This window comes from Salmo trutta, chromosome 24, assembly GCF_901001165.1.
Source record: "Salmo trutta chromosome 24, fSalTru1.1, whole genome shotgun sequence".
In the NCBI taxonomy this organism is placed as follows: Eukaryota; Metazoa; Chordata; class Actinopteri; order Salmoniformes; family Salmonidae; genus Salmo; species Salmo trutta.
In genome coordinates, this window is record NC_042980.1 from 35,823,795 (window position 1) to 35,845,829 (window position 22,035).

Below are 22,035 nucleotides of genomic sequence, written 5' to 3' on the forward strand. Positions count from 1 at the left end.
ACCGCAGCTGATATTGCAGCTGATATTGCAGCAATTAGATTCATCACTCTACATTAATATGGCAGTCTATTTAGTCCACCAGGCTCTACACACACTTTCTCTGATGGCTGCCGGACGCAAACTATGCACTGGTGTTCTTGCTAACATGCTATTGCTATGACCTGCGTTACTCGCCATGCATGTCTGTTTTCTGCTTTCCCACCCATGTCCACCTGCTTGGTTCTGTTCCCTTCCTGCAGGGGGAACAGAATACCTTTCTCTCTGCCTGTAATTATTATTATCTTAACATTATGCTCTGGCAGCGAGCTACCCCGAAGGAGCAGAGCCTCTAATGCCAAGACTAACGTATTGCATGTATTGTAATCTTTTATAATAAATGGTTAAACAAACACGTGGTGTTTCCTGTCTGAAATACAGTTATGTGTTTGTCTGTTTGATGAGAGATGGGTCTCTTTACATGTACTCTAGTGCTGGCTTAGAAATCACTGTCACCCTTGTCACAAGCACTTAGAAACACCACAGAAGCAGCGTGCACATCAATGATTAAGCTCTTTTTCAAGGAAGTATAAAAGCAGCATTGGTCACAGCCGTAAGAGTAGAGTGTACAAAGGAAAAAAACTGTAAACCCAACCCAATATTTACATTACACCCCACAAAGCTTTCAAATGTGTATGTGGTGGGTGATGGGTCCAGTTCAGTACATGCACACCCCCATGCCAATGTGAAACACTGTATATACACTAATTCTCAAATACTTGGTAAGTTTTGATGAGTAATGTAGTAATGCAATGTGTAAGTCCTTTGGAAAAGGACTGGCCACCCCTCAGAGCCTGATTCCTCTCTAGGTTTCTTCCTAGGTTCCTGCCTTTCTAGGGAGTTTTTCCCTAGCCACCGTGCTTCTACATCTGCATTGCTTGCTGTTTGGGGTTTTAGGCTGGGTTTCTGTACATCTGCTGATGTAAAAAGGGCTTTATAAATATATTTGATTGATTGATTAATGTGAGTGACTGTATAGACAAGTATTTAGTTCTATGAAATGCGTAACCAAATGAAGAAACCTCATTAGAAAAGCTATTGTGGCAGACTCACTTCGGACCACTTGAATCTGTCTGTGTAGCATTCTGTCCATATCGCCAGGACTTGACTTCCATAGAAAAGGCTGCAGACAAGTTACATTCTGGTTGTACGAAAGTCTGTTAAACACTGATACTATGTCAGTAGTTGAGTTCGTTGCTGAAGAATCCCTACATCCATTGATTTGTCTGTAGTTGGTCGGTAATACTGGCTTAGGTAGAATAAACATCACGGACTGCGTAAGGACATTCTCACAAGAACTACTTCGTCAGCATCACTGTACATTGCCTAACCTCATCCCCTGGCTAAATTCAGAGAGAGCCGGCTGGTGGACAATATCATACATTGCCTGTTCTTCCATTATACACTAACAGTGAAGCTGTCAACACAGCAATGTTCAACTGTAGTCTCTCTCCATGGCAAGGGGATACTGCCGTCGCAGCATTGGTTAGGGGAGTAAGGGGTTACAGTTTGGGGGTTTGGTAACAGAACGGGGGTTAAGGGTTAAACAGAATGATAGCATTCAAGTTATTTGGTTAGAGACACACAGTAGAATAAGGTTATGGGTATGGGGTTAAGATCGTAGGGTTCAGTGTATGGTTCAGATTATGGTTCAGTGTATGGTTTAGAGTATGGTTCAGAGTATGGTTCAGATTACGGTTCAGTGTATGGTTCAGATTACGGTTCAGTGTATGGTTCAGATTATGGTTCAGTGTATGGTTTAGAGTATGGTTCAGAGTATGGTTCAGATTACGGTTCAGTGTATGGTTCAGATTACGGTTCAGTGTATGGTTCAGATTACGGTTCAGAGTACGGTTCAGATTACGGTTCAGTGTATGGTTCAGAGTATGGTTCAGATTATGGTTATGGTTCAGAGTATGGTTCAGAGTATGTTTCAGTGTATGGTTCAGTGAATGGTTCAGATTATGGTTCAGTGTATAGTTCAGATTACGGTTCAGAGTATGGTTCAGTGTATAGTTCAGAGTATGGTTCAGTGTATAGTTCAGATTACGGTTCAGATTACGGTTCAGTGTATGGTTCAGTGTATGGTTCAGATTACGGTTCAGGGTATGGTTCAGTGTATGGTTCAGATTACGGTTCAGATTACGGTTCAGAGTATGGTTCAATGTATGGTTCAGAGTATGGTTCAGATTACAGTTCAGATTATGGTTCGGTGTATGGTTCAGAGTATGGTTCAGATTACGGTTCAGATTATGGTTCGGTGTATGGTTAAGTGTATAGATCAGATTACGGTTCAGAGTATGGTTCAGAGTATAGTTCAGATTACGGTTCAGAGTAGGGTTGCAAAATTCCAGTAACTTTCCCAAAATTCCAGGTTTTCCAGAAATACTGGTTGGAAGATTCCTGGAATTACGAGGGAATAAACCGGAAATAGGGGAATCCTCCAACCAGGATTCCTGGAACACCAGGGAATATTTGAAAAGTTACCGGAATTTTGCAACCCTAGTTCAGTGTAAACTTAACTGACAGGGCAGAGGGGTTCATATGGCACTTAAAGGATTACAGAATGAGACAGTACAGCAAATGTTGCTCTGTGTATCCACCTTCCTCTGAATGGCACATAACTAGGACCAGGAGGATTTCCAGACCACATGACCTGAACAGGAAAGCCTCTTCCTGGTTCAGTCACAAGTTTAGGAATACTCCTGACCCTATACTAGGGCTGCAGAATTAATAGAATTCACATCAAATCACAATATTGTCATTTGCAAAAGCCATATCGCAAGAGATCCATATCGCATGCAATATTTTGAAACGGCACTAAGCTGTGTGTATCGTCCATTTTTATAGTTGACTCTGTCGTCTCTCTCCCTCTTCTATTGCGACTGCTTCCCACACACACCAAGCTCCAGCCCTGGTCAATCAAGCAGTGCAGTTCCTCCTCCTTGCTGTTAGATTCACTGTACATTTGCATGCTGTTCTGTTAGGTCAAACGCAGTCAACAGTTCCAAACAAGGCCAACGCTACTTTCCACTTTGTTTCTTAATATAAGTCATTCTATTTCAATGATTCCAACAGTTCAGCCAAGGGTTTTGTATCTATATCGCAAGTCAAATCACAATCACAATGTTCGGTCCAAAAATCGCAATTCGAGTTTTTGCCCATATTGTGCAGCCCTACCCTACACACAATCAATCACGGCTCCTTAAGTGTTGCTGGACAGACTGTGGCTTACGTCACCGTTCATCTCGCTCAACACTTCATGAGTCGTGTTATTGGGCATGTCATAGGTCATTGTGTCATTGGGCATGGTGTATGCCGTGTCATTGGCCACATCATATGACGTGTCATTGGCTGTCTCCGTGTGGGGGGTGGGGTCGGGGGCCAGAGGGTCCAGACCAGCCTTCTCTATTGGCCTGATGGCGTCCCTGTCAGGAGCGTAGCAGACTAGACAGAGCAGGGCGGAGCAGTCCCACAGGCCTTGGGTCATATTGGAGGAGAAGAGCTTCCTACACGGGTGGCAGAACTGATAGAACACCAGCATGAAGAAGATGGCCATAGCGTAGGCCACCAGCAGCTGCAGCACTAACAACGGAGCACAGATGAACCTATAGAAGTCTGTCTTGTAGATGTACCACAGCAGAAGCAGAGAGGCGTTCTCCACGAACCTCAGCATGTAGTACACGGCCATGCGGTACCAGTTCTGAGACTTGTTGATCAGGTCTGGATCGTTGAGCTTCAGCTGCACCGCCGACCAGCAGAACATGTTGATGCCTGCGTAGAGGAACGTGAGGAGACAGAGGACGATGGTGGTGCCCACCCGGGTTAGGGTCTTCTCGATGTTCTCCGGGAAGGGCGAGTGGCTCTGCCAAAACAGCACCCACGGGTAGAGGAAGAAGAGGAAGAAGTTGAGCAGAACCACAGGAAGGATCCAGAGCTGCAGTACGGAGCTGAACAGGACCAGGACGGTGACGCGCGTGGCAATCTCGAAGCTGCGCCACAGGAATATGCAGAGGTAGGCGGCGGGACGCACGTCCACCTCGTAGTCGTCATACTTGATCTTGATGGCCAGGATGTTGCAACGCAGGGCACCATATACGATGGACAGCAGGGAGATCACCATGAGGGTGCCTGGGAGTGAGAGAAACAGAGAGAGAGAGAGAGAGAGAGACCATTCAGAATATTCCATTCAATATTGTTTTGTCATTTGAGGCTGAGCTCTTAATTAATATGACTGTTCATTCATTCACTAACTGTACATAGTGTAAACAGCCTGTAAAGCCACCAAAACTCACAGTTTATTAACTAGCATAAACAGTCTAGGACCATGATTTCCCATGAAATAATGAAGTTGTCATTTATTTGGATGAACACAGTACACCCCAGCACCAACCCAACAAACACAAGTGCCTCTCCAAACTCACTGTGACTTAGCATGCCCCCAGCATCATCACATGCAGCAACTCATTTGCATAACATTGTGAAATAGGCTGAGAGACATTCACATTACATTACCCCCTTCTCAGACTAAAACACACCCTGTGTTGAATAACCGTGTTCAACACAAAGCCCTCTTGCCAAACAGGCTTCCTAATAGTAATACCTCCCTGACCCATGTGACCTTCTGCTGACTCAGGTGCTTGACCCGTCTCACAAAACACTTTCTCCTGCAGGTGCACAGGGAATTTCAGTGTTTACATGAGTCACTGTGTCTTTGACTGAGCTTTCGGTCCTGACAGTGTCTAGTTACTTTTCAGCTGACACATTAACAGCCTCCTCTATATTTTTTTATTTAACCTTCTTTTAACTAGGCAAGTCAGTTAAGAACAAATTCTTCTTTATAATGATGGCCTAGGAACAGTGGGTTAACTGCCTTGTTCAGGGGCAGAACGTCAGATTTTTACCTTGTCAGCTCAGGGATTCAATATAGCAACCTTTCAGTTACTGGCTCAATGCTCTAACCACTAGGCTACCTGCTACCACAATGGCAGGGTGGCAGGTAGCCTAGCGGTTAAGAGTATTGGGCCAGTAAACAAAGGGTCGCTGGTTTGAATCTCTGAGCCGGCAAGGTGGAATAATCTGCTGTTCTTCCTGTGAGCAAGTCACTTAACACCCAACAACAACTGGTCCCCGGATATTGATTAAGGAAGCCCCCTGCACCTCTGATTCAGAGGGGTTGGGTGAAATGCAGAAGACACATTTCAGTTGTTTTAGCATTTTGTAGTGTACCACGGCATGATAAGGTCCATTACACTGGACTACTTCATATGGTACATCTGACAGTTTGACTTGAATTTCTTTCTTAGTTTGGGTGACAACTCCATTTTCCTCTGGTAGTCTCTAAGCCACACATACTCATTTTTCTCATACCTCTGGGATGTCACCTTTAGACCAAAGTATTGCTTTTGTTTACCTGTGGCCCTTACAGTGCTTAAATACCCTTGTACCTTTTGCACATACTGAGAAACATATTGTTTCCCTTCATTTTGTTGTGTTCCCATAACCACATCAACAGCTAGTCATTTCAGTACCGAGCAGCACCTTGTACGGTGTGAACTCTGTGGAAGATTGAACACTACTCCTGTATGACAGCCACCCTCGAACCAGCGTTACCCATGTAGAGCAAGGGGAACAACTACTCCAAGTCTCAGAGCGAGTGACGTTTGAAACGCTATTAGCATGCACCCGGCTAACTAGCTAGCCATTTCACATCAGTTACACCAGCCTAATCTTGGGAGTTGATAGGCTTGAAGTCATAAACAGCGCAATGCTTGAAGCATTGCGAAGAGCTGCTGGCAAAACGCACGAAAGTGCTGTTTGAATGAATGCTTACGAGCCTGCTGGTGCCTACCACCGCTCAGTCAGACTGCTCTATCAAATCATAGACTTAATTATAATATAATAAACACATAGAAATACGAGCCTTAGGTCATTAATATGGTCGAATCCGGAAACTATCATCTCGAAAACAAAACGTTTTTTCTTTCAGTGAAATACGGAACCGTTCCGTATTTTATCTAACGGGTGGCATCCCTAATTCTAAATATTCCTGTTACATTGAATAACCTTCAATGTTATGTCATAATTACGTAAAAGTCTGGCAAATTAGTTCGCAACGAGCCAGGCGGCCCAAACTGTTGCATATACCCTGACTCTGCGTGCAATGAACACAAGAGAAGTGACACAATTTCACCTGGTTAATATTGCCTGCTAACCTGAATTTCTTTTAGCTAATATGCAGGTTTAAAAATATTTACTTGTGTATTGATTTTAAGAAAGACATTGATGTTTATGGTTAGGTACACGTTGGAACAATGACAGTCCTTTTTCACGAATGCGCACCACATCGATTATATGCAACGCAGGACAGGCTAGATAAACTAGTAATATCATCAACCATGTGTAGTTAACTAGTGATTATGATTGATTGATTGATAGTTTTTTATAAGATAAGTTTAATGCTAGCTAGCAACTTACCTTGGCTTCTTACTGCATTCGCGTAACAGGCAGGCTCCTCGTGGAGTGCAATGTAAAGCAGGTGGTTAGAGCGTTGGACTAGTTAACCATAAGGTTGCAAGATTGAATCCCCAAGCTGACAAGGTAAAAATCTGTCGTTCTGCCCCTGAACAAGGCAGTTAACCCCCGTTTCTAGGCCGTCATTGAAAATAAGAATGTGTTCTTAACTGACTTGCCTAGTTAAATAAAGGTGTAAAAAAAAGACAAAAAAAAATAACAATTCGGCAAATCAGTGCCCAAAAATACCGATTACCGATTGTTATGATAACCTGAAATCAGCCCTAATTAATCGGCCATTACGTTTAATCGGTCGACCTCTAGTACTAAGTAGTTATTGTTTTGTTAATTTGCAAAAGATTGCACATCTCTCTAAAACCCTGGGCCTTCTGAGTGGTGCAGCGGTCTAAGGCACTGCATCGCAGTGCGAGCTGTATTACTACAGATCCTGGTTCGATACTGGGCTGTGTTGCATCCGGCTGTGACCGGGAGTCCCATGAGGCGTCGCACAATTGGCCCAGCGTCGTCTGTGTTAGGGGAGGGTTTGGCCGGCCGGGATGTCTGTGTCCCACTGTGCTCTAGCGACTCCTGTGGTGGGCTGGGCGCCTTCACGCTGACACAGTTGCCAGTTGTACAGTGTTTCATCTGACACATTGTGGGGTTGTGTTTCAGAGAATGCACGGCTCTTGACCTTCGCCTCTCCCGAGTCCATACAGGAGTTTCAGTGATGGGACAAGACAGACAGTAACAGCCAATTGGGGTAAAAGAAAAACCTCTTTTTTTTTTTGCCCCTGATCGCTATAGATTGAGCAAGGAACACCTAGCTTCAACACAAATTCCTCTACCAGTTTCTTGTCTGCTTTTACTGCTTCCTGATTGGGTATGGCATATGCCTCTGACACTACCATAATGGGCATGTTACCTCGTCCAGTCTCTGTAAATGATCCCATTAAGTCTATAGATATCCTCTAGAAAGAGCAAGCTGTGACAGAACGTCATGGGCGCTCTGGGGGCTGGACCCTGTAATTTGTATTCAGCGCATGCCCCACTGCCCTTACACCACTGCTTTATGGCTTTCTGCCAGCCTGGCCAATAACATCTTGCTCTGATTTTACTGGTGAGTGTATTAACTCCTAAATGGCCTGCTGTTCTATCATTGTGGATAAAAGATAAGTATCTCATGTACGAGCTCATCTGGTACAATCCCTCTCCAGATGGTGTCATCTGTCTCATAGTTTTGACTCTAAAGGCATAACACTCCATAATTCACATGTAATGCCCCCCACACTTGTTTGAAATGCTTGAACGTTGGCTCAGATTCCAGCTCTGCTCTACCATCTTTTTTCAATTTCTTTAGCTGGGAGACCACCGGGTCTATTTCCTGTGCTTCCAACAGGAAAGCTGCATTTGTGGGAGCTGTCTGGCTTGTTTGAGCTCTGACTGCAGGCTCAATAGTGACATCCTGAGGCTTGTTTACGATGGCTCTCAGATTGCCAGTGGCCTCCAGTGATTTGGCTGAGCCTACACTCTCTGTCAGTGTGTCGGCATGACACACCATCTGCATTACTGTGCAGTGGCCTGTGGACAATATCATAGTCCTACTGCTCCAGTTTCTCTAGGCACTGAGCTAACTGTACCTCAAGTTGTTTGAAGTTACTCAGCCACCTCAGTGAGCTGTGATCAGTTCTCAGTAGACATTTCCTCCCCAGCACAAAGTGTTTGAAATGTTTAAGAAACACTACCACAGCAAGAAGCTCCTTCTTGGTAGTGGAGTACATCCTCTCCTGTTTTGACAATGGCCGACTGGCATATGCTACTACTCTCTCCCTACCCTCATGTTTCTGGGAGAGGACTGCCCCTATGCCTGTCTCACATGTGTCAGTATCCATTATGAAATCTAGATTTAGGTCAGAGAAAGCACATATGGGGGATGTGGTAAGCTTGGACTTTAGTTCATTAAAGGCCACTTCACACGCTGTGTTCCACTCAAACGTTTTCCCCTTATCTGTCAATCTGTACAAAGGCTTAGCCATAGCTGCAAAATCTGGTATGAACCTCCTGTAAGTATGACGCCAGGCCTAAAAAGCGTCTTGCCTCTGTCTGTGATTTGGGGCTAGGCCATGACCTGACCGTCTCGTTTCCGTGGGGTCAGGGGATACTCCCTCAGCCGAGATGATGTGTCCCAGGTAGCTCACCTGTCACCTGAACAAATGGCACTTAGATGGTTTCACCTTAAATCCTGACTGTTCCAATCTACTGAAAATCTCGTATAAGCGCTTCACATGCTCTTGGAATGTACAACCAAACAGTATGATGTCATCTAAGTACACCAGACACCAGTCCACTATCAGTCAGCCAACACCAGGTCCATGAGACGCTGGAAGCGGATTGGAGAATTTGTCAACCAAAACCCCATGACCTGGAATTCAAAAAGCCCTCTCTTTGTCACAAAAGCAGTTTTGCTACGACCCCCAGGGTGCATCTTGAAGGGTGCATCTCGACTTCCCAGTACCCACTGGCTAAGTCTAAAGTGGAAAACTGCTGAGCACCGGCAAGAGAGTTCAAGGTCTCATCTATCATAGGAAGTGGATATGCATATTTTACAGTGTTCTCATTTAACCTTCTGTAATTCACACAGAACCTGATTTTGATAGGCCTGGTGTCAGATGTGTTAATATTATGCTGGACTAGTTTTGTGCCGCCCAATTTAAAATCACCAGTGCTACACTCTCGCACATACACTACATGACCAAAGGTATGTGGACACCTGCTCGTCGAACATCTCATTCCAAAATCATGGGCATTAATATTGAGTTGCACCCCCCCTTTGCTGCTATAACAGCCTCCTCTCTTCTTGGAAGGCTTTCCTCTAGATGTTGGAACATTGCTGCGGGGACATGCTTCCATTCAGCCACAACAGGGCGATTAGGCCTGGCTTGCAGTCGGCGTTCCAATTCATCCCATAGGTGTTCGGTGGGGTTGAGGTCAGGGCTCTTCTGCAGGCCAGTTAAGTTCTTCCACACCGATCTCGACAAACAATTTCTGTATGGAGCTGGTAGCGTTCTCCTGGCATTCACCAAACTCAGATTCGTCCGTTGGAATGCCAGATGGTGAAGCGTGATTCATCACTCCAGAGAACACGTTTCCACTGCTCCAGAGTCCAATGCTGGCGTGCTTTACACCACTCCAGCCGATGCTTGGTATTGCACATGGTGATCTTAGGCTTGTGTGTGGGTGCTCGGCTATGGAAACCCATTTCATGAAGCTCCCGACGAACAGTTCTTGTGCTGACGTTGCTTCCAGAGGCAGTTTGGAACTCAGTAGTGGGTGTTGCAACTGAGGACATATGATTGTTACGAGCTTCAGCACTCGACGGTCCCGTTCTGTGAGATTGTGTGGCCTACCACTTTGCTGCTGAGCCGTTGTTGCTCCTAGACGCTTCCACTTCATAATAATAGCAATTACAGTTAACTGGGGCAGCTTCAGCAGGGCAGAAATTTGATGAACTGACTTGTTGGAAAGGTGGCATCCTATGACGGTGTCACCTTTTCCTTTACAGCTTTCAGCTGCACCTCAGTTAGCTGGCTGCAATCTATGTCCAGCTCTTGCATTAACTGTTCTACGTCCCACTTTGCTGTGGTGGGAGAGTACGGTGGAAGTTTAGAATCCTGTAGGCTAGCAACGATAGTGTCTTCACTACCCTTCTCCCAGATAGAGAAACCCCAGTTCAGTGCCCTCCCTCAGTAACTGTCATTCAGGGGTTACATTCATCACACGCACTGGAATTTTCCCCTTCACTGAGCTGCCAACTTGTATCAGTGACTTCAGCACACGGCTCAAGAAGATCCTCAATTTTGTCATTGTTTACTGTACCCTTAACTTATATACATGTAACTTCTGGAGGGTATAATCGTGTCAGTCATCACTTTATACACTCTCCATGCCTCTCCCCTGAAAATCAGTGTAATCCACTTCCCCAAAACACAGCATGTTTTCTTTTGTAAATCAAGTACAGCCCCGTATTTTACCAGGAAGTCTGTCGCTATCAGTGCACACTGGTCTGCGTCACTAGCAACGACAAAGTCCCCGGTCAGTTTCAGACCGTTAATGTTCATGACTGTGGACCAGCTCCCCAGGACTGAGAGAAACTGTCCATTTGCTACTTTAACCGTGCTGTGGTATGGTTGCACTGTACCACTCTTACCTCCAGTAGCGTTTCTCCATACCTGTTCGTGTACCATGGAAACCTGGGCCCCCGAGTCCACCATGACCTCACACTCGAAGTCAGCCATTTTGCACTCAAGGTAAACCCCACTCCCCACAACACTTGCTGTGGACTGGTCAGCTGTGAGTGTAGTTTAAGTGCTGTGCTGTCCTTTTCCACGTCAGGACAATCTTTTTTCATCCAGCAGGCCTCTGCCATAGGTCGTCCTCTGTCGCTCCCCTCTGTCTGTCGCTCCCGGGGAACCTAGATCTCCCATTGCTGCTGTAGAAGACCCTGGAAACAATCTTCTGCTCTAATACGCCTCCCTCTGATGTGGCTCCTTCTCTGCCAGATGTTGTACCTCGGACCACAACTGTGCAAAGCTCTCGCACAATGAATCAAACATCTCTTTTGGAACGCTGACATTGTCTCCAGCTGGAGGCAGAGTGATACATCACATACAGCAACTCATTTGCATAACATTGTGTGATAGGCTGAGAGAAATTTGAATGTGTACACACATTACAATCGCAACAAGATCCACTGGATCAATTTACAGATTAGCATTTGCAATATCAAGTGCCATAGTTCACGTCGTCAACACATGACACTTTTGTTTTGATAGCATAGAACTCTCAGATTCTGCCTGACCACCAAAACAGCTTGAAGCTTTTCCTCTGGTCACACTCAGTCTCACACAGCAAAGCAGTTCCTCAGTCTGGAATGACATTCTCAATAACAGAAAATAAAACAGGGAAGTATTAGCAGACTGTGTGACATAACTCAAATGTGTCTGTGATACTAGTTGCTATATTATGCATAATCATGACTCAGATGGTGGATGAAAACAGTTATTTCAAACAGTGAGTTTGAAGACTGTGATCTAAATAAAATACCTTGACAGCAGAGTGCTAGAGAGTGTTGCGTAATACCACTTTGAGTCATGAAAACACCATCCGCTTATTTCCAACATGGCACTTAGCTAATCAGCCCACGCCACAGTGAAACTGCTCTGAGGGGGGTGGACCGGCCTGCTCCCTCAGGGGAGGGATTTGGGGGAAGGACTGTGTCTCTGTAGTGAGCCTCTATAGGGGGTAACCAGCAGATAAAACAACTATATTCATGTGCAGGCTCAAAGAGGTTCCTATATACTGAGAAAGCTGGGGGCCTCCTCTGTCCCTCAACGCATGGAACTCAAGATGACTCAAGTGTGATCAAACAGAGAGAAAACATACACACACGCATGCACGCACACACACACACACACACGCACGCACACACACACACACACACACACACACACATACACACACACACACACACACACACATACACATACACACACACACACACGCACACACATAGAAACACATACATATACAGACACTGACATTTAAACATACAACTGAAAGTCACACTTCTCCACCTCACACACACAGAGTCACACACACGCACACACCACTCACCTCTGCCGATGGACACCCCCTGCTGCAGGACACAGATGTAGAGCTGCAGGGTGAGCTGGGGGGCGGAGCCCAGGAAGGCCTGGATGACAGAGGTGCGGGCAAAGGCGGCACGGTGGGTGAACAGCTTGCCCTCTGCCTGCCCCACCTGTCTCTCCACCTCCTCAGACTGGCCCCCCCTGGGCATCTGGCGCTTCCGCGTGATGCTGACATACGGCTCCTCTACCCGGCCCACACTGCCGTAGATACAGAACGCCTCCAGACACCTACAACAGCAGAGGAACACACACACATAAAACATGATTAATACAGTAGTGTACCCAAGGCCTCCACACACCTACAGCAGCACAAAAATACTAAAATAACGAGAGGGAAGATGTGGAAGACATTATGAACACTGCTGTGGATACCAAACCCATGGGAGTGTCTCAAACTCTTAACAGTGTGCAATAACTTTTCTGTATTTTCACATAATATCTTATCCTGCAATCGCTGGAAAATACAGCCTCTAGAATCCTGTGATGATAACATACAACAATAGAAACAAAAACAAACATCAATGAACGGCCATAGATACGGAGCTCCCTTAACAACAGCATCATCACACATATGGCACTACTAGACAAACACACATCTCTATCATCACTATCAACATAAACACCACCTGCAACACTATCAACATAAACACCACCTGCAACACTATCAACATAAACACCACCTTCAACACTATCAACATAAACACCACCTGCATCACTATCAACATAAACACCACCTGCATCACTATCAACATAAACACCACCTGCAACACTATCAACATAAACACTACCAACATAAACACCACCTTTGACACTATCAACATAAACACTACCTGCAACACTACCAACATAAACACCACCTTCAACACTAACAACATAAACACCACCTTCAATACTATCAACATAAACACTACCAACATAAACACCACCTTCAACACTATCAACATAAACACCACCTGCAACACTATCAACATAAACACCACCTGCAACACTATCAACATAAACACCACCTGCAACACTACCAACATAAACACCACCTGCAACACTGTCAACATAAACACCACCTGCATCACTATCAACATAAACACCACCTGCAACACTATCAACATAAACACCACCTTCAACACTACCAACATAAACACCACCTGCAACACTATCAACATAAACACCACCTGCATCACTATCAACATAAACACCACCTGCAACACTATCAACATAAACACCACCTGCAACACTACCAACATCAACACTACCAACATAAACACCACCTTCAATACTATCAACATAAACACCACCTGCATCACTATCAACATAAACACCACCTGCAACACTATCAACATAAACACCACCTGCAACACTATCAACATAAACACCACCTGCAACACTACCAACATAAACACCACCTGCAACACTATCAACATAAACACTACCAACATAAACACCACCTTCAACACTATCAACATAAACACCACCTGCAACACTATCAACATAAACACCACCTGCAACACTATCAACATAAACACCTCCTGCAACACTATCAACATAAACACTACCAACATAAACACCACCTTCAACACTATCAACATAAACACCACCTGCAACACTATCAACATAAACACTACCTGCAACACTATCAACATAAACACTACCTGCAACACTACCAACATAAACACCACCTTCAACACTAACAACATAAACACTACCAACATAAACACCCCCTTCAATACTATCAACATAAACACCACCTGCAACACTATCAACATAAACACCACCTTCAACACTAACAACATAAACACTACCAACATAAACACCACCTTCAACACTATCAACATAAACACCACCTGCAACACTATCAACATAAACACCACCTTCAATACTGTCAACATAAACACCACCTGCAACACTATCAACATAAACACCACCTGCATCACTATCAACATAAACACCACCTGCAACACTATCAACATAAACACCACCTGCAACACTACCAACATAAACACCACCTTCAACACTATCAACATAAACACCACCTGCATCAATATCAACATAAACACCACCTGCAACACTATCAACATAAACACCACCTGCAACACTATCAACATAAACACCACCTTCAACACTATCAACATAAACACCACCTGCAACACTACCAACATAAACACCACCTGCAACACTATCAACATAAACACCACCTGCAACACTATCAACAGAAACACCACCTGCAACACTATCAACATAAACACCACCTGCAACACTATCAACATAAACACCACCTTCAACACTATCAACATACACCACCTGCAACACTATCAACATAAACCCCACCTGCAACACTATCAACATAAACACCACTATCAACAGCCAGCTGGATCTACTACGTCCCATAGTAACATCCCAAACTCTATCCGTGAGTTGACCAGTTGCAGCTCCACTCATTAGTCAGCATGACCTACCCAGGCTTCTCAGTAGAGCAGTAGACTCCAGGCAGTCAACTTCCAATGCGGCTAAAGACTAAAGGCCCGGGTGGGCGGGTGTGGGACTGGGCTGTGGGCCAGGGCAGTATAACTCATTCACTCTGTCTGGGTAAAGCAGCTCTGGTTCACAGCGCCAATAAAAGACTAGGCAGGGAGCTTTACGGTCACAGGGCCAGTGAGGGACAGGCTGTTTATCAGGCTAAACAGCATCCCAGTGACACGCAAAGTGGTAATAGTATGCATCAGCTAAAAGGCTGCGCTGCTAACTCTACTGCTAACCCTATCTTATCCTAACAGCTTTAGCAACACACTTGCTAAATATCAGAGCCCACATGTATCAGTATGCTATACAGTAGTAGTCTAAGCCCAGGCATTTTACTTGACCATATGCCCTGACAAGGACACTGGGCCTGAGGCTATAGATCTCAGAATAGTTCAGGTCACATGGGAAGAAACCTCTTTGGGCCCTACATACTACATACAGTCCGTCATCTAGCTACCTTGACGGTGAAGCGTTATTGAAATTGCAATTAAGGGATCTAGTGTCCCAGCGTCGCAAAGCATTTCCAATTAGACCTGTATGATGAATTAGTTTGTGTGTGTGTGTGTGTGTGTGTGTGTGTGTGTGTGTGTGTGTGTGTGTGTGTGTGTGTGTGTGTGTGTGTGTGTGTGTGTGTGGTAACTAGAGACTGCAGGCAAGGGGCTGGCTTTAGAACATAATTACAACAGTAGGAAAGTGATCACAGACTTGTAATGGAGAACTGGAGCAGCTAGGGTGAGAGTGAATAAAATATAAATTAATAAGTCAAAATGGGTAACTCAATTATGTTAATGGAGAAAGACATCAACAAAGCAATTTAGATGAAGCTGCTTTTAACCACCTGCCCAGGAAGTCGATGGGAATTGCCCTCTTGGCTAAATCTGGCACATGGTGGCACTTGTTTCCTGTGTACTGCCCCTTTCAAATAAATGTAATTAAAACTATTCAATTAAACATCTCCAAACATTCCAGAAGCAGAAATGTACACTTTGGTCATTTGGCCTCACTTCACAGTCTAGTGTATGCTGTATGTTTTCAGGATGTGGCTTTCTGCTTCTGTGCAGACTGATACCCTCCCTTCTCCACTTGTGTTATCAAAGATAAGAACCAGGAAGCAGCAACATGTGCTATTCTTAGAACTGCCTGTGCAATGGAGGAGCAAGGGCGTGAGTCAGAGATACATGCTTTTAGACCCATCATTACATTTTAGACTCAAGAGATGCAGGCCATATATCCAGAGGCCGTTACTGCCAAGAATTATTCAACAACACCCCATCAGCTTTGAGTGATGTATGACATCACATATCCATCCATCTGTTCAACTAGGAAACACAACATCACACATACCCCCAGGCTAGCCATAGTGTCAGTGAGCGTCCACTGTTATAGATAGGGGTTCCCAAGTGGCGCAGCGGTCTAAGGCACTGCATCTCAGTGCTGGAGGCGTCACTACAGACCCTGGTTTGATTCCAGGCTGTATCACAACCGGACGTGATTGGGAATCCCATAGGGCGGCGCACAATTGGCCCAGAGTCGTCCAGGTTATGGTTTGGCTGGGGTAGGCTGTCATTGTAAATAAGAATTTGTTCTTATTCCCCCTCAGGAGACTGAAAAGATTTGGCATGGGTCCTCAGATACTCAAAAGGTTATACAGCTGCACCATTGAGAGCATCCTGACTGGTTGCATCACTGCCTGGTATGGCAACTGCTCGGCTTCCGACCGCAAGTCACTACAGAGGGTAGTGCGTACGGCCCAGTACATCACTGGGCCAAGCTTCCTGCCATCCAGGACCTCTATACCAGGCGGTGTCAGAGGAAGGCCCTAAAAATTGTCAAAGACTCCAGCCACCCTAGTCATAGACTGTTCTCCCTGCTACCGCACGGAAAGCGGTACCGGAGCGCCAAGTCTAGGTCCAAGAGGCTTCTAAACAGCTTCTACCCCCAAGCCATAAGACTCCTGAACATCTAATCAAATGGCTACCCAAACTATTTGCATTGCCTCCCCCCCCCTCTGGAACGCTGCTGCTACTCTCTGTTATTATCTATGCATAGCCATTTTAATAACTCTACCTACATGTACATATTACCTCAATTACCTCGACACCGGTGGCTCCCGCACAATCACTCTGTACCAGTAACCCCTGTATATAGTCCCGCTATTGTTATTTACTGCTGCTCTTTAATTATTTGTTATTCTTATCGCTTACTTTTTTAAATGTATTTTCTTAACTGCATTGTTGGTTTAAGGGCTTGTAAGCAAGCATTTCACTGTAAGGTCTACACCTGTTGTATTCGGCACATGTGACAAATCAAATATTATTTCATTTGATAAAGTGTTTTTTTTACGAAAATGAAAACGAGGTTGGAGTAATAACATGTTCAACTACTTAAGACATTGCCTCAAATCTAGGTTGTGTCTTTAGATTTCGAGAAAATGAACAACCAAAGAATAATCTTTCACTTCTCATACCCCAACTAAATATAAACCCCAAACCTGTACTGGTCTACTTGGTCTGTTTTGCAAGCGTTCCCGGAAGTCTCGCGGTGTTGCGCCTCTGGGTTTAGAAACTGTAGTATTATTACATTCACATGAATGATTAGAATATGACTTACGATTCTGTATTAATATCATTGATGTAGTGGCTTAGCTGGCTAAGTAATACTAGCCAGAGCCCTTCAGCGTTATTGCAATAGAAGTATCTGCTGGCAACTGGCCCCTGACTGACATCTAAAGGGACTATTTATCAGTTGTGCATTCTCAGAGAGTTGGTTTTTGTTTGTTTGGGGGGATGTCTGTTGACACGGCATGAGTTGCAGGACGGTTTTAAAGTGGCCTTTTGTCCGGCATCTTGCAAACGCAATGTCAGCAGCGTCTCTAGTTGCCTACTTGAGTCGGCTCCGAGATGGGGTGGTTTGTTTCACGTCTCAGGCCCTTGGCCTGTGCCATGAGAGGGCGGAGTAAGCGGTTTGAGAGAGTGATGAATGTGCTGCTAAAAAGGCAAATAGAGCGGACGCAGGCGAACATAAAAAAAACAAACCACTGTTCATGATTCCACTCATTCGCAAAGAGGCAGACCTGTGTGATTAGAACTCAGTCAGATCAAGAAAATAAGCTTTCTGAGCTTTGATCAACGCTGGGAGCAATATTTAGATGTTGATTCGTAAATTATTTTCTTTATTGTGTATAACATTTATATTTGTATTCTTTTTTTTTCTTCAAATTAGACAAAATTACTGAGGTCCGGACCTCGGCGTCCTCATATGTTGTTACGGCCCTGGTCAGTGAAACTCAAATCAACTGAGCACCTTGAGTCCAAGGGTAATACCCAAGGATTCTACTATTTGCATATTCCATTGCAGAAGGCTCTGGTGAGTTCCATTGTGGGTGTACTCTGTGGCTATTGGGTGGGTGTATTCTGTAGTCCTCTGGTTTGCAGATTCCAAAACTCTGCGTGTCTGTGATTATTTGGTGCATCCATCCAGTAGGAAGAACTGTGGTCAGTGTGTCTCTCTAGAGATGGGATTAGTATAAATTCCTACTGAGTCTGGCCATGAAGGGCAGATGGCCAGGCCAGCACTGGGCTTACTGATAACTGATAACTAAGTGTCTGGGACAGGATAGGGCTTGGCCTATTATGGGGTATATGTGGGCTATATACATATTGGGGTTATTCAGGGATACATACTGCATAGTCACTGCTATTCCGGCTTAGTTATTTATTGGTCAGGGACCATGACAGTAGGACAGAACTGTTTGTCTTGTCAATAAATCTATCAGATTGACACAGAAACAGTGATCCTCCTTAATCTTTCTTTATTCTCCTGGATAGTCACCAGTTGAAGGAACGTTCTTTGGATTTTCAAGTCCCTCAGTCGAGCACCTGATCCCCCCCTTTTTCATTTAAGCTGGCCTGAAGCGTGTTTGGGTATACCTTTTTTTCCAGTAGGACAGAACTGTCGAGGCATTCTTGGAGGTTTGCCCTCCCACACAAAGACAGCAGAGCCATGGGAGGTCAAGAAAATCATGAAGCAACAGAGACTCAGCAGGAGAAGATTATGGCTATGGGTGTTATATTACCTCTGATTCAACACCAGTCATGGGAATACTGGGCTGCTGTCATGGACAATAGACATATAAACAAAACACAAGTTCATATCTCACAATAGGCCTGCACTGTGGATTATTACTCAGACAGCTATAGCAAGGACACGTGATATCTTTTGAGTTAGGGCCTACATAATGAATTGACTGTATATTGATAGGCCTATGTGTTATTTAGGGCATTTGATTAGAGTAATGAGTGGTCAATGGTCGGTCGCATTCCAGGGTCTTTAAATCAAGGCTCCCTATGTAGCTAAAACGGTTGGTATGTTGTTCATGCGGTGCTGCAGTGGTTTGCGGTGTGCTATATTGATCATGGGACTAGGCCTATTGATCAGCTCTGCACAGTGGCGGACTTACCATAAGGCAGAAGAGGCAATTGCCTCAGGCCTCACATCATCAAGGGGTCTTGTGAGCTGGGCATAATTTAAAACAAATAATACTAGGAATCATTTATTTTGTATAATTTCTCCGCTTGAGGCCCCCCCCATGCTCCACTCAAGGCCACCCCCCTCATTCATATTCCATTCACCCAGCTCAATGTAACATCGATAGGTTTAGGCTACTACATGATAATTTTCCCTATACCCATCATGAGGTTGCTACAACCTAGCCTAAGAATGAAAGTTATAATGTAGTTGCACAGGTCGAGAGACAATAGGAGTAACCAAGGTGACAGACAGTGACACATTCGATATTGCCTTGCCCACTCTTGCCTGCATCTAGCTGATGTAAGGTGTAATCATTAGTCCAACAGTTGCAAACGAGAGTTTATATTGGACAAATTCAGGTTGATTATCCCCGTTTCGTTCTGTTTAAGAAATGTTTTCAACAGAATCAGCGGAATGAATACACCCCTGATCACCCGCACACACAGTTCACTTTCATAGCAGCCACATACAAACAGCAACATCACTTTGCTCGTTGTATTATTCCTTCTCGCATCTACCTGCTCTCCTTCTCTCACATTTTCCCTTCACTTGTGGAATTCAGTGCGCAACACAACAGCTCTCTGTGACCAGGCAAAAAAAAACATTTCAAGCCAAACCTTAATACCATAACCGCTAACCACTACACACAGCCTACATCGTTGTCAATGTCACCATATTAGCTAACGTCATAGTCAACATAGCTACTAGAACTAATGCGTTAGTAAACCCACTACAATCACACAGTACAGTGTAAAGCAAGCAGTTTAGCAGTTACACCGGCGGGCCCCAGTGGCAATAAATGAATAAAACCGAAAGCTTACCTTGACTTGGAAGAGTTCCGGTGTTGGATAGCCAGCGAATATAAATAGCATTTCTCTCTTTTTGAGCTGGGTGTTTGAGTAGGCTAAATTAGCGAGCTGCATTAGCTAGCTATGTAAGTGGAAGTGAAAGTAACAAAATAACTAAATATAGCTCTCTCTCTCTACTGCTTCTCCTTAATTTTTTTATAAATTAATTTGTTCAAAACTGTTCAACTATTGTCTTTCTCTACTCACCACATTTTATGCACTGCAGTGCTATGTAGCTGTAGCTTATGCTTTTTGTACTAGATTCATTCTCTGATCCTTTGATTGGGTGGACAACATGTCAGTTCATGCTGCATGAGCTCTGATAGGTTGGAGGACATCCTCCGTAAGTCTTAATAATTACTGTGTAAGTCTATGGATGGGGTTCAATAGGTATTGTATTAAAGTCAATGTACCCTGAGGCGGATGGAAAATAGCTTGTCCTCTGGCTACACCATGGTGCAACCCCAAAGAGTGCTGTTGGGGCTACAGTAAACCTTCATTCCAAAACAGTGTGTTTTAATCAGTTTGGTGACATGAATATATTTAGTATATAGTATTATCTAAAAAGGCTAACTTTTTTAATGTTTCACTATTTTTATTTTTAGGAAATTCACTGAGTAGGATGGTCCTCCCTTTCTTCCTCTGAGGAGCCTCTGCTGACATTAACCCTAACCTTAACCCCAGTACAAAAAAAAAATGTATGAAATGTATGCATTCACTACTGTGGATAAGAGCGTCTGCTAAAATGTAATGTAACATTAGCCACCTAGCTATACTAACATTGGAATTTGTAAGATATCATACATTTAGCAAATTCGTAACATATTGTACGAATTGCAATTTGTAACATATTGTAGGAATTGCAATTTGTCATATTGTGATCATAATATATCATACAAAATGGATGATGGACATCCACAACTTAATAAATGCCATACGAAACTTAACACCCGGCTATTTCGGGTGTCCCAGATAAACGCTTACAATGTTATCTCTGCCCCTGAGTCCAGGTTGTAAAACCTGGGCTCTACCTGGGGCATCCAAATGACTAAATCCGCCCCTGGCTCTGCAGGCCCTAATGCGCACGGCGCAGTGTGTGTTGTGGCCTGTAGCAAGAGACAAAAGGGCCACAACAACAAAGACAGCAAGACTGACACGTTGCGCTCCGATTCTCCGTCGTCAGTCTATAATCTTCTTATGAGATCACACATTGAGCATTCCCCCGACAGGTGGGGGAATTTAAATCTCCATTGTATTGAAACAACATTGAATCACGCACGACGCTGTCACGCATTTCAGCCACGGTTTGGTCATTGTCTACCAAACCTTTTCATTCAAGGCGAGATATTGTACAATCTTAGCCAGGCAACTTTAGAGATCAGCAGTGGTGGACTAGCCTACTTACAACTGCATGATGCTACGGATCTGGAGGTGGCTCGGTGTGGTGATGGTAGAGCCCACATAAATAACGGGAAACTGTAGGAGAGCACGGCTCTCTCCCCTCTTCCACCGGCCACTTACCTCACGATGGGTCCGAGCTGCAGAATGTGAAGTAGCAGAACAAGCGGTCGGTCCCTGCTAAGGTCCCGGTGAATGAAGGTGAGCGTCAGCTGCACGAGCACCGACGTTACTAGGGTGAAGAGGAGGGTGAGCCCTTGCCAGATCTGGTCGCCGTCGGAGCGGTATGTGGAGCTGAGGTAGAGGGCTGCCGTGGTCTCAGCCGTGAACAGAGACACCGACACAAATATGGAGCTGGGGAGTCGCATCCTCACTCACTCAGCCATCGGGGAAGGCAGGCCGCTCCTCCCTAGCATCGTGCATTAACCGAGAGCCGACTCCGAGAGGGAGATGCTCTCCTGTCGAGCGCTTGCTGTGTCTTGGGCTCATCT

General features: G+C 44.7%; 2 protein-coding genes across 4 annotated transcripts; both read right to left on the reverse strand.

The window, feature by feature from the left end:
• Positions 1-533: 533 nt before the first annotated feature.
• Positions 534-22,035, reverse strand: xk (X-linked Kx blood group (McLeod syndrome)). Its single transcript, XM_029711995.1, has 3 exons — positions 21,668-22,035; positions 12,220-12,482; positions 534-4,167 (listed from the first exon to the last, which is right to left on the reverse strand). Exons 1-3 carry the CDS (start codon positions 21,910-21,912, stop codon positions 3,242-3,244), a joined length of 1,434 nt encoding a protein of 477 aa, XP_029567855.1. The 5' UTR covers positions 21,913-22,035; the 3' UTR covers positions 534-3,241.
• LOC115161206 (uncharacterized) lies at positions 12,748-14,670 on the reverse strand. 3 transcript variants are annotated; one of them, XM_029711993.1, is made up of 3 exons: positions 14,066-14,670; positions 13,139-14,023; positions 12,748-13,057 (listed from the first exon to the last, which is right to left on the reverse strand). In XM_029711993.1, the coding sequence occupies exons 1-3, from the start codon at positions 14,540-14,542 to the stop codon at positions 12,818-12,820; spliced, it is 1,602 nt and encodes a 533-aa protein (XP_029567853.1). In that variant the 5' UTR covers positions 14,543-14,670; the 3' UTR covers positions 12,748-12,817. The 3 variants fall into 3 exon arrangements, with proteins under 3 accessions (XP_029567853.1, XP_029567854.1, XP_029567852.1); XM_029711994.1 differs by having other exon boundaries at positions 12,748-12,988; positions 13,343-14,670; XM_029711992.1 differs by having other exon boundaries at positions 13,139-14,670.